Genomic DNA, 13,805 nt, shown 5'->3' on the forward strand with positions numbered 1-13,805 from the left:
TTTCTTCAGCCCAAAAATCAGAAAACGAGAAAAACTATGCGGATGAAATCGTCGCTGAGAGCTGAGGCTGAGGCAAAGACGCTTCCAGGTGTGCTCATTCTCATTGGCTGCTGCAGGTTTTCTGTTGGCGGCAGTCCGACCTGGAGTCGCAGATTGAGGAGGCTCCGAGTCGTAGTGACATCACACACTTGAGGATTATTTGACAAGCAGCCAATCAGACCACGCCCCCCCTCGACTGTTGAAGGGGGGAAATCAAAATCTTCGGGTGTGTAGCTGGCTCAAGTCTATCTTGGCATTAAGACGGGCCACACAGCTTCTTGCAGATAACTTTTCAGCTTTATTCAGATAAATGCGCGGGACTCTCTCTACAGGGGGTCCAAAGCAGTGAGTGTGTCGTTCAGTCGTGTGTGAGCGTGCTGCAGAGTGAACACTTCAAGAGGAAAACAAAGAGAGAAGGCCGCAGAGAGGACACAGGGCGAGCACGGGCGATTCTGACCGAGTGAGAGAGAAAGAAAGAGAGGCAGACGATGGATGAAACAAGAATGAAGGGTTAAGTTGACATGGGGGGGGGGGGGGGGGGGGGGTGTAAAGGAAAGAATGTGTCCCGCCAAATCACACCTCACACAAATAGACGGCTCTCCGCTCTGTCAGAGCCGATTATGTGAGCAAACAAGCCCCCTGATGTGTGTCCGTCTGATAAACAAACCCCCCCCACCCCCCCCCCCCCCCCCCTCCTCTTTGTGCGAGGTGTTTATTGTACGATCGGCTCCCGCTCTTTTAAATGACACACTCTCAGCTCCGCTTTTTCAAATCTTTACATGCTTGTTGTGAGGAGGACACATGACTTATGAGTGCTTTACCAAGTTTCCCCGCCAGCTCCGGGACGTTTTCAGAGTCGCCGTTGACCGTCCCAGCTCCGCTTCTCGTACTGGAGTCATCTGGAGAGGGAGAGAAAAAACAAACGGAAGAGATATGAAGTGAGCTGACATCTTTATAAGAGTCACATCTAAAGTTGCAAACGCACAAAATATCATATTTGATCTGGTTGTTCACACATGCACCTCACAGCAGGAGGCGATCCCTGTCAGACGGGGAGGCTGCAGGAGAAACATTCAGCTGTTTGCACGCTCAGCCGAACATATCAGGACGTTTTTCAGGAGTTTTCTGCAGGTGTGAAAGCCCTACTAGTCATGATTTCTAAATGCAACGCTCTCTAGCGCCCCATGCTGTTAGGAGACGCTGACTGATTCCTCGCTCAACGGCTGAGTTAGAAGAATCATAAATGTGCAGCTTTCCACATCAAAACTGAAGAGAAACACTACTGAAGGAGTCCTTCAGAGAAACAGTTTCCCTTTGGTTTAAACTTTACAGAAGAGACTTTTCTGATGAAAATAAGCTTTCAGGGAAACCGTCTGTCTTTGCATTCCTTACTGTACGCATGTCGACAGTCTCGTATTGCTTCTTAACTCCCGCTGGTGTATCACTTTCTCTCCCTCAGCAGGTCTTCCCACATTGATTACCAAAAAAGATACAAACATCTGTCTGGACCTTCACGCTAGCAACTGCTTCAAGATGGAACCAATGTATCCGAGGGGCCCGTTCACAGGGAGGTGGGGACGCCTGATGCAGTGCAATATCAAGTCTGTCAAAATACATGAAGGTGAGGAGGGGGGGTGGAGGAGGGGGAGGGGGGGGGGGGGAGACTCGGTCTAACCTTAAACTTCAACCAAAACCTGATGGCAGCGACGGAGAGGAAGACAAAGGAACCACAGAGCCGGACCACCTGCAGGAAGTACGTGTCAGTGTGTGTGTGATTGTAAATGGATCTGTTTATGGTGCATGTTGGTACATAGAGTGTGTGTGTGTGTGTGTGTGTGTGTGTGTGTGTGTGTGTGTGTGTGGATATCAGTGGACCACCTGAACGCTGAAGTGTGTTTAATGCAGCGCCAAATGTCTTAAAAGCATCACTATTTGGATAATGGAACAAACGACGCACTTGAAATGCAAATACGAGGTATGACCTGCATCCCTGGGTATTAATAGCAGGTGGGCAGACCCTCTGTGTGTGTGTGTGTGTGTGTGTGTGTGTGTGTGTGTGTGTGTGTGTGTGTGTGTGATATGAATTCCTGTATGGGTGTGTCGGTGCATGTGTGTTCTGACGTTATTTAACTAAGTGGTATTCCCGTTGCACCTCATTCCTCCTCCCCTTCCTCTGACCCCCCCCCCCCCCGCCACATGCACGCCATGTTCTGAGAAAGGGCAAAGGCGTTTGAAGCCCGGCGGCACGGGAGTCTGAAGTCTGAAGTACGGGAGGGGGGGGGGGGGGGGGGGGGGGGGGAGGGACATGGTTTAGCGCTCTTAGCAGCTAGCAAATCCTCCCCCAAGGCCCGGTGCGAGCCTGTAAACCTTCCTCTGCAGACCTCCTACAGACCCCCTCACACGGGGGGGGGGGGGGGGGGGCTTCCACTCTCCATACAGGGCAGCCATACATCCACAGTTTGAGTCAGTTTTTCATGTGTTACAGCTGTAACTGTGAAACTCATGCAGAGAAAACTGTCAGCAGGACAAACACACGTTTCTGATTCGTCCTTACGGCTTCTGGGACAAAGTTTGTGTTGATGTTTGTGTTGATGTTTGTGTTGATGTTTGTGTTGATGTTTGTGTTGATGTTTGTGTTGATGTTTGTGTTGATGTGAACGACCCCTGCACACACGGCGCCGCTTTAACACATACGTCAACAAAGTGGTATCAGTCATGTAGCGTCTCTGCAGAGGCTGTTAGAGCAGCGTGCAGTTGGACCGTACGCTCAGGAGTGATCGTGAGGTTGAACACACACACACAGCTTCAGATGTTTTTAATAAACAAAGTGTTTTCTTCTGATCCTGTTCCACCTCCTCATGCTCGGCCAGATACTTTGCCTTTAAAGCTAATCCGTACGCACACTCTCACATGGCCCTGAATACTCACAGAGTCACGCATAGAGGAAGAAAATGACTGTGAATCCATCAGTCAGACGAGCTAAAGGCGGCTAATTAGATTACATTAGAAAACATTATTAACACCCAGAGGGGGGAAACTCATTTACCACCTGGTCCATTCATACACAAAGCAAGGTACAATCAGAACACACAACAAGTAAACAACAAACACCTGGGGAACCATTTGAGATGTAATCTACAGCCAAGAAGCAGAAACACAAATGTTCTGACTGGATCTGGAACAAAGAACACTAAGGCATCACTAGTCGATCACTGACTGAAGGAGCTTCAGAGGTGCATGCAAGAAAAGGCAAATATCAGGAATGTTTTTAGTTTGGTCCTCTAGGTAGTCTAGGGTCACACATCCATCCTTTTTTATCATCCACATAGATGCTGCGCCCGCCCCCCTTGCTCTGAGTCCTGGAGCTATGTGTCATGACCAAAGAGACATTTTCTTATCTGCCATACTTCTCTTTATTTTTCTTCCCCTCTCTGAAGCCGGCCCCTCACTCACTCACACTTCTTTCATTTTCTGCCAGTTTGTTTCTTTTCAATCGAGTCTCTTTTAATCTACGGGGGGAGAGGGGGTGTTGGGGGGTCTACAGTGTGCTACATTTCACACATTCACTGGCTGGGTACCCCCGTGTGTGTGTGTGTGTGTGTGTGTGTGTGTGTGTGTGTGTGTGTGTGTGTGTGTGTGTGTGTGTGTGTGTGTGTGTGTGTGTGTGTGTGTGTATTTATATAACCCCTTCATGTATTTACTTTAAGCTCTGTAGAGTAAAAGGCAGCAATTGGACAAGAGCTGGCTCAGAAATACGAGTCCCAACAGTCCTCTATGTGTCTGTGTGTGTGTGTGTGTGTGTGTGTGTGTGTGTGTGTGTGTGTGTGTGTGTGTGTGTGTGAGCGTGTCCAGGGGGCCAGTGTTTTCCTAAAGGGTCATGTCCTTCCAGGTTTTAATATAGAGACACTGGATATGTGGACTGAACTGCTCTGTGTGTGTGTGTGTGTGTGTGTGTGTGTGTGTGTGTGTGTGTGTGTGTGTGTGTGTGTGTGTGTGTGTGTGTGTGTGTGTGTGTGTGTGTGTGTGTGTGTGTGTGTGTGTGTCGGCTCTGACTGACCGCTCGTTGTTTGAGCGTCGCGGTCGAAACCAGCCTGACGTGAGTTTGTGTATCTTAAGAAACCAGTAAACCGCTGTTATTCCTTTAAAACGACCCTCTGACAGCTTCAGCCTTCATGCAGCTCGCATCACGTTTCATCCCGACTCGATGTTTTTACTTCATAATTCAGTCGGGAGCTACCGCGAGTAAACACATTTTACAAACACTGGAAAGGAAACCCATTGTTCAGTTAAACCCGAGTCCCTGGAGTAGAGTTATTTTTGAGTCAGGGACTGTTTGTCTGATTGCAGTTTGCAGTCCAGAAGTGAAGCTTAACCCGACTGCACTGAACAGAACGACCATGAAATAGTCATGGAAGATTTAAAAATCATGCTTTTCAAATGCATGCCAACATGTCAGTCCGACTGAAATCGCACCGAGTGGAGTTTCTCGAGTCGGACGTGCACACCTATAGATGATGCAGTTACACACCTCAATCAGACACCAAATTGGACAAGCCATTCTGAGCATGCTCCACAGTCCCCTCGCCGGGCTTTGACCCAGAAGTCAAACTGCATGTCATGAAGGGACAGACACTGAAATAACACTGAATTAAACTGATTTACAAAACTCTGAACGAAAGGTGAAAGCTTATGTTTATGGTGCATGTGATTGATGGAGAAGGAAGACAAAGTCACCAAACGAGGTGCATGCAGAAAGCCTCTCCCACACTAAGGAGGCAGCTTTTATATCGAGTGTGAGCATCGGGCCCAGGTGATCTCAGTCAGCCTGATTGGACGGCCACGCCTACAAATTACACAAACCTGCAACACAAGAAGAGAGAAGGCTCAACCCAACAGGCCACAGGGCCGTCACACACACAGCAGGAGTGGTTCTGTCGTCTGCCTATAGATATCACCGGGCGCTACAGGGACAGCGTGCAGCGCTTCTTTCTTTTTTTTACCAAGAGGAAGGCGGAGAGTGCGCAGGAAATACATCAGGAATGTCTCTAGAAATGTGTGATGAACACAGTTTGACATTTGTTAGACAGGTCACATTTGTTAAAATTATTCTTCAGTTAAACTGAAGTTTCACTCTTTAAAACACGGCCAAAAATATATTTTTAAAATCCTTTTTTTTAAAAATAAGACACCATTGTAGGATAAAAACACACACACACACACACACACACACACACACACACACACACACACACACACACACACACACACACACACACACACACACACACACACACACACACACACACACACACACACACACACACACACACACACACACGTCACTGTGATTTACACTCTCGCCCGTGGAGAAGCTGTGCAGCCGTATGGAAATCATTGTAACTGTTGCTGCTACACCGTCCTCCATTAGCAGCATGAGAGAGAGACGCTGAAAGGGGCTGCGACGGAGAAAGAGAGGGAACATGACGGGAAGTGACTGACTTTAAGACGAGGTCAGGAGGCGGCGGGGGAGAGAGATGAAAAGACCGAGGGGGGGGGGAAGGCGTCGGTGCAGAGAGGGAGATTTATTAAGTGTAACAGCAGAACAGACAATCGTACATTATAGTTAACTGCTACTCTTTGGGAGCGACAACATGGCCTTACATGACAGATTAACAGCTGTGTGTGTGTGTGTGTGTGTGTGTGTTTAGCGAGTCGTGATGACGTGTGTCTGAGATGATGACATTTCCCCAACACCATCGTTACAACACCGACTAACTCACAGAGAACCAATTTGTAGTCTGAAGAATCCTCATGAGGTAAATATGTTTAACTCCAAAGTGTTTCTGTTGAACTCTCACACACACACACACACACACACACACACACACACACACACACACACACACACACACACACACACACACACACACACACACACACACACACACACACACACACACACACACACACACACACACACACGGACCTGGCCAGGACAACAACAAACTTTTTACGAGAGATAACTTTACGACTCTATTTACAAATGGATTTCACGTTGTGCCATACCGAGCTCCGGCTCTCTGAAACATGAACACACGTCAACGCTCAGCCGGGAACTGCTTCCAGCTTTCTGACCTATTTGGTACAAACCTCTGTGTGTGTGTGTGTGAGCCAATTACACTTCTAAACACACACACACACACACACACGCACACACACACAGGGCTTACTAAAATAGACACATGCACATTTACACAGAAATGGCTTTCTGGAGTTATTGGGGGTTTGTGGTGATTAAGAAAAGTTGTTCTGGCAGGAGATTCAGGGGAAAGAGGCTCAGGATGTGTGGAACAAAAAGAGTCTTTCAGGTTTCAGACGAAGAAGAAGAAGAAGAAGAACAGAGGCTGGGCAGGACCTCCAGGTTTGTCTGTATATGAGAGCTGCAGAGAGTCGTGATCCGTATTGAAGAATTGGAACATGAGAGAAACCACTTTCACTTCTTCCAAAAGTCTCTGCTCTCTTTCATTTCATCACTGATCCACATCAGTCCTGAAACTTTATTTAGTGGAACAAAGCGTCCAAAGTTTAAATCCCAATTAGGTAAATTAGGCCGCAGCGAGAGCCAATTAAAGAGCTTTGTTTGAGGTAGTTCCACGTCTGAACAGCTCAGACCGGATCGCACGAGGAACGTTAACGGTCAAAGAGCGAATCCCTGCAGCTCAGTTGCACTTCAAACATTCTGCTTGCAATACACATCAATGGGACTGAATTAGTGAATCGAGGAGTCATTTCTATCTTATATTAGTTGAATAGTTTATCACTGTTTCCTCTAAATGTATGTTTTATGACACATTTAGGAAGAAAAGCTTTAAAAAGGGCTCAGCTTTAGCCTCTTAGCTCGTCGCTAATTTCGCCCCCATTCATGTGTTTTTGTGTTTTGCAGGTTGCTCCACTGCACATCACACTGGGATACACGAGCCACAAGCTAAGAGGCTAGCAGCTCATCTTTCAACATGTTTTCTCTCTTATTAACCCTTTCTCAGACTGCTTTGTTTTTTGCACAAAAGTGACCTGACTAAGCCGAGCCGTCACCCGTCTTTGTACATTCATGTTAAATTAATGATGGAATGAATCACGTTGCATTTTGGGGATGCAGGAGCACGGCACAGCGGGAGCTGTACACACAGACAGACACACACACACACACACACACACACACACACACACACACACACATACACACACACACACACAGCGCAGCGATCCCCTTGCTGGCTCAGCTGATAACGTCTCTCCTCTGTTACTACCTCTGAAGATGAGGGGATCAGTTCGTCCCCTATTACGTCTCAGCGAAATTCAGATTGAAGACAAAATGTCACATGGGCGTAAATATCACGGCTTGAAACGGCGGTCTGAACAGGGCCAAAGTGTTCTTAACAGTCAACAGATCTTATAGGAGGCTGATTGAAATGACTCAACAACAACTCAAGACAACAAGTGACCAGCTGGATGGACACAAGTGAGCCACAGTACGCCTGAGAGCCTGAGCTCAGGGAAACAAAACCAACGGCACATGGATCATGTGACACATTTCTGAATCTTGTGGTTCTGAAGTGTTATAAGAGTCACATGGCAACAGACAGCCAATGTAGAGGCTCGCTTCAGTTGTGAGTGATGACTTGTTGCAGATCTGTGGACTCATTTATAGAGAACAGTTTTGAACAGAAAGCTGCCCGCTCATCAGAATGAAAAGCTGAGCGCTCGTACTTCTGAGCAGCAGCAGCATTCTGCTCACATAACCTTGTGCACACCTGGTCTGGATACGTAACTTCTGCTTACGGCGGCAGCACCAAACCAACTGTGTGTATTCTCAAGTAAGATCCGAGATGTTGAACATTTGAAGCTTATCTGACCCATAATCCTTTGCGCCCTGCCTTGACCATCTGCGCTCTCTCCCTGCAGAAACAAACACTGAATATACTGAATATGCAAGTGCTTGAGTCTCTACTCAGAGGTGTGAATCACCTGCAGACCAAAACACAAACACCTTTTGTGTGCCGGCGAGATAACAAGAGAGAAAATAAAGAATGAAGGTGTGTGTGTAAACTTGTGTTAAACTCTAAGTGCTGTATACCCTGAAGCTGAACACACCGCAGTTTGATCCTCTGCCATGAACGGGCTAAACACACTAATTACAGACACCTGTGTGTGTGTGTGTGTGTGTGTGTGTGTGTGTGTGTGTGTGTGTGTACATGAGGGAGGAGGGTGACTGTGTTCATCTGTGTTTCCACTAACACACAAATCAGGGAGAGAGCGAGAGAGTGGGGAATGACATGAGGGAAAGGAGCCACAGGGTCAAACCCAGGGTCTGTACATGGAGCGACTACCTAACCACTCCTCCACCAGCGCCCCACAACAAGGATCCTTAAGGCGTGAACTAATTCTGTAAAATATGACGTAGAATTTCACATGTCGCCCTGTGTCGTCGTCGTCGACCAACCCGAAGCTCCAAAACTTCCTGCAGCCACATATCGATATTTCCTTTGGTAAGACCTTAACCCTGAGTTGCTCCCACTGCTTTGTCAGCGGTGTATGAATGAGTATGAACAGCCTCTACCATCAGGGTGTGAATGTGTAGGTGTGACCTGCGGTGTTAAAGCGCTTTGAGTCGGTAGAAGACTAGAAAAGAAATCTACAAGCTCAAGTCCATTTAGCGTTTATCTTTTTGAAAAACAGTTTTGAATGCTGTGAAAGTTTCCTTCATGAAATCAGCTCCTATGTCTTTCTTTTTGTGTGATGGTAAAGGTTGGTTTAAGTTGACGACCCATGTGTTTGATTAGGTAACCTCAAACTACACTCACAGCGTGTCCTTCAGATGAAACAGGTCGTTTTATTACAAAGTGATTATTAATAGAATCACAGCTCAGAACATCTGGAGTTTCAACAGCGTAACCGTGAAGAGTGGAGCTGAGCGCAGTTGGCTTCAGATGAAGGTCAGGCAGAAGGCGAAGTGTTGGAGGACAATAAAAATACTGAGAACAGAAAAGCCCCAAATGTTCCCGCTTCCTTTGACTGAGTCCTCAACATGAAAACACTTCCAGGTAACTAATTTAAGCCAGGACACTGAGTTTTGGCTAAAAGTGTTAGCTATAAAATCCTGCTCCAGGAAGTGAAATGTGCCACCCCTACAGGCTGAAAATAGTTCCAGACCCCTCAGCGTTGAAGCTTTTATAGACCCAGTGTACAGCTGTGTTATATTGTCAGCCTAACCATGACCCTGTCCTGTTTTCATTCATATCATAAGAAGCAGCGACTGCATGTAGTTAGAGCTATTGTTCACACTGAATCAGGTTGAAGGTCCAATCAGTGAGCTGTGTAGAGAGTGAGATGATAAAGGTATCTTACTATCTGATCATTAAGGAAACATGCTATGTTGAAGTGCTGGCTTCTCTGACAACAATGCAGCAGCCAGTATGTCCTCCTTCTAACTTTAGATTCTGCTCCTGAATGCTCTGGATTTGTTTGGACCAGAGAAGGTAGGCGCTTTTAAGACCCCCCCACACGGCCGTTTTGGACGCCCCTCGGTTTGTCAGATATGAGAGCAGTTATCAGGTCAACAGGTGTTGCAGTGATGGAAGCGGTCAAGAGAAGTGGTTCAGATAGAAGTGATTGTACCCGACCTAAAAAGCCTCTGCATGTTTCTAATAAGCTCCACGAGCAGAAACGTGCTCAAACTAGGATCAATATTGGAGATGCTTTTGAAAAATGGAGAGAGGTTAGAACACAGAAAGGTTTACAGACCCATGCAGAGCTGGATAAACACTGAAGCTTCAGAGTCCACCACATGGTGACCTGAGTGAGCATGGACTCTATAGAGGGGGGAGACAGCTCTCTACAATGATTAGAACTTGGACTGCAGTACCCATTTTAAACACTAGGTGTCACAGGTGACGTTTCATCTTCACCTTCTCTGTTAGTAACAGAGATGGATTCAGCTGAGACAGTAGGAGAACGCAGCGCTGTGTTTGTGTATGTTTGACTGTGTGTGTATGTGAAGCTCCCGCTGCGCAAATACAGGATGACGGCTGATTTTAGTTACGGCGCTCTTGTTTAAATAACGGTCTGAAAAGTGCTTCTATCTCTCTCTGCCCTCCTGCATGTCAAACCCTTCACATGTCCTCCCTGCAAGAATGAAAAAAAAGGAACGTTTTCCACGAGGGCTCACTAAAGTACGACATAATAAACTGATTCTGACTTCTGAATATTTCCGTGAATCATTAATCCTCCCTCGCCTGAGGGGAAGGAAGCGAGAGTTCGACGGCGTCGCTTCCAGCTGACACAGCACAAATCCCGCCCCCCTTCCATCTCCGTCTGATATTATCCAAATACACAATGTGTGATTAACATGCCACGGCTTTCTACACAGCGTCAGTACGTCCAGATCCTTTTTCCAGCGCACTCTCTCCCAGAATCAGCTCTGGTGTGTTTTCAGACTCTGCGCTCAGGCACGGGCCATGTAGCCTTGGCGGTCAGGTTCAGGTTATCAACAAGGTCTGGGTTTGGTTAGGACACGAAAACAGTCGAGAAAACCAAGAGTGAGAAAATATACGGAGCAGCCTGGCCTCTCCGTGCGCTCGGACATGGACTGTGTCAGAGCGTAAACTATCAACAGAGCCATGGAATAACACACGAGTGGTTCCACACGCTCGCTCGTAAACGCCGGCCAGCGACGGGCTTTATGAGATCTGAAAACATACAGTGAAGGATCGAGATTCTGTTTTCTGTGTGTGTGTGTGTGTGTGTGTGTGTGTGTGTGTGTGTGTGTGTTTGCAAAAACAAACGTATCTGGTTAAGTTCATTTATGATTTCCCCGTCTCTCTCTCTCTCTGTCTCTCTGTCTCTCTCTCTCTCTCTCTGTGTCTCTCTGTCTCTCTCTCTCTCTCTGTGTCTCTCTGTCTCTCTCTCTGTGTCTCTCTGTCTCTCTCTCTCTCTCTCTCTCTCTCTCTGTCTATCTCTCTCTCTCTCTCTGTCTCTCTCTCTTTTCTCCGCTTGCTTTCTTGCACGCTATTTTCCACACTCGTGTCGACGCGCGCTGGTTCACGTTGCTGTTTTACATCACTGTTCACACTTCACTGACGCAGCAGCAGCGGGGTCAAGTGGTGAACAAGGACCAAAATCTGTCTTTAAAATAGAGACAGTATGGACGCCATGCAGTAATTTGTCAAACGTACAGCATGAGCACAAAAACCTTGCCCCCCTGTCCCGGCAGAGTAACATGATGGAGGCGATTCCTTCAAGGACAGAAATGATTCAGAGGAATTAGTGAATGACTTCATGTCCGCTGCTCACAGGAGGCCTCTGAGATCACAGGAGTGGAAACAGAGTGTGTGTCCACATACTGAGTCTGAAGAGCTGCAGACGGGGACGCACGGAGTTCTGAATGAACTGAACAGACTTCACATTGGAGTTAAAATGAGAGCAGCGAGGACGTTTCACCAGGTGAGCATTAGGCCCCCGTGTCCACCTGGCGTTTGTTTTCTCAGCGCTCACCCTTCATGCGTTACACTCATGAAGGGTGTTTCAAGCAAAGTTTAACACTTCAGGTTCAAGATGAAACCATGTGGTCTCTCTCTCTCTGGTTTCAGACTCTATCCACTGTCCTCTCTCTCTCTCTCTGGTTTCTGACTCTATCCACTGTCTCTCTCTCTCTCTGGTTTCTGACTCTATCCACTGTCCTCTCTCTCTCTCTGGTTTCTGACTCTATCCACTGTCCTCTCTCTCTCTCTGGTTTCAGACTCTATCCACTGTCCTCTCTCTCTCCCTGGTTTCTGACTCTATCCACTGTCCTCTCTCTCTCTCTGGTTTCAGACTCTATCCACTGTCCTCTCTCTCTCTCTGGTTTCAGACTCTATCCACTGTCCTCTCTCTCTCTCTGATTTCTGACTCTATCCACTGTCCTCTCTCTCTCTCTGGTTTCTGACTCTATCCACTGTCCTCTCTCTCTCTCTGGTTTCTGACTCTATCCACTGTCCTCTCTCTCTCTCTGATTTCTGACTCTATCCACTGTCCTCTCTCTCTCTCTCTCTGGTTTCTGACTCTATCCACTGTCCTCTCTCTCTCTCTGGTTTCTGACTCTATCCACTGTCCTCTCTCTCTCTGGTTTCAGACTCTATCCACTGTCCTCTCTCTCTGGTTTCTGACTCTATCCACTGTCCTCTCTCTCTCTGGTTTCAGACTCTATCCACTGTCCTCTCTCTCTCTGGTTTCTGACTCTATCCACTGTCCTCTCTCTCTCTCTGGTTTCTGACTCTATCCACTGTCCTCTCTCTCTCTGGTTTCTGACTCTATCCACTGTCCTCTCTCTCTCTGATTTCTGACTCTATCCACTGTCCTCTCTCTCTCTGGTTTCTGACTCTATCCACTGTCCTCTCTCTCTCTGATTTCTGACTCTATCCACTGTCCTCTCTCTCTCTGATTTCTGACTCTATCCACTGTCCTCTCTCTCTCTGGTTTCTGACTCTATCCACTGTCCTCTCTCTCTGGTTTCAGACTCTATCCACTGTCCTCTCTCTCTCTCTGGTTTCAGACTCTATCCACTGTCCTCTCTCTCTCTGGTTTCTGACTCTATCCACTGTCCTCTCTCTCTCTGGTTTCTGACTCTATCCACTGTCCTCTCTCTCTCTGATTTCTGACTCTATCCACTGTCCTCTCTCTCTCTGGTTTCTGACTCTATCCACTGTCCTCTCTCTCTCTGGTTTCTGACTCTATCCACTGTCCCATCTCTCCATTAAAGGCACAAAAAGATGAAAGTGTGATATAGAAACATCAGAGTACGGTGTGTGGGTCTGTGCAGGCCCTGAAACACAAACTAGTGACTGCGGCGTCCCTTCACGTCTTAGCCAAAAAGTTGCACTTGAACACACCGCAAAGACTACAGCCGACGGCCAATCACCACGTACGTTCTGCTCATGAGGGGAAATTACTCTCCATGCCAGCAGGGGGCAGTAGTCCGTTGTTCTGATACAAGAAGACCATTTTCACACCATTGTCGCTCACCACTCGTATTATAGGTCGTCTACTAATGGAGAATAATGTCTGATAAGAAGGTGAATATGGCGCTGGCGTTGTCAGCTCTTGGTCTTTTAGTGGAAAAAGAAAAGAAGAGGAGGAGGAGACAAATAAGGAGAAACCTCACTAATGGGTGAAAGCATGGAGACTACAGAGACATGCTCAAGAGGCTTTACTGAACCTGAGAGGAGAGCTGGAGAGAAACCTCTGAACAGCCAATCAGAGAGCTGCCTCTGACTGACGCAGATTCAACATGTTGAATCGCCTCTGTGTCGGGTTCACAAAGAGGTGAAATGAAGAACCTGGTGTCAAAGTTTTATTTAGTTCTGACGACTGAAATAAAGAAGAAGCTTCAAAATGAGGATTATTTTCCTAACTCTTCATAATCTTTGCTTTTCCCTTTTGCACACTTACGCCCCCTACAAAACATTTTCCCATCATGCACCTTGTTATAAAGGATCACAGGGACCAGCAGCTCCTCTGAACACAACATTTATAGATGTGTGTTATTTTAAAAAGGGGGTGGGGATGATGCACTGCCAGATATATTAAGTTATTTTTGCTCCGACCTCAAACCATCCCAGCTTATGAAAGTTGTCATATCCCCAAAATAGACGATCTCACCTTCAGCAGCGTGCAGCCGCGTTTCTGTCCACTGTCGATTGCACAACGTTACTTAAAGACACGGCGTCTATGTG

General features: G+C 47.1%; 1 protein-coding gene across 1 annotated transcript in view; it reads right to left on the reverse strand.

Annotated features, from left to right (window-relative positions):
- Nucleotides 1-753: 753 nt before the first annotated feature.
- LOC136180000 (fibroblast growth factor receptor-like 1) overlaps nucleotides 754-13,805 on the reverse strand; it is a 29,983-nt gene continuing 16,931 nt past the window's right edge. The window contains exon 2 of the mRNA XM_065959045.1: nucleotides 754-938. Coding sequence (XP_065815117.1) covers nucleotides 793-938 — 146 coding nt within the window. The 3' untranslated portion in view covers nucleotides 754-792. The remainder of the gene's footprint in view (nucleotides 939-13,805) is intronic.

This window comes from Labrus bergylta, chromosome 9 (genome assembly GCF_963930695.1).
Source record: "Labrus bergylta chromosome 9, fLabBer1.1, whole genome shotgun sequence".
Taxonomy (NCBI): domain Eukaryota; kingdom Metazoa; phylum Chordata; class Actinopteri; order Labriformes; family Labridae; genus Labrus; species Labrus bergylta.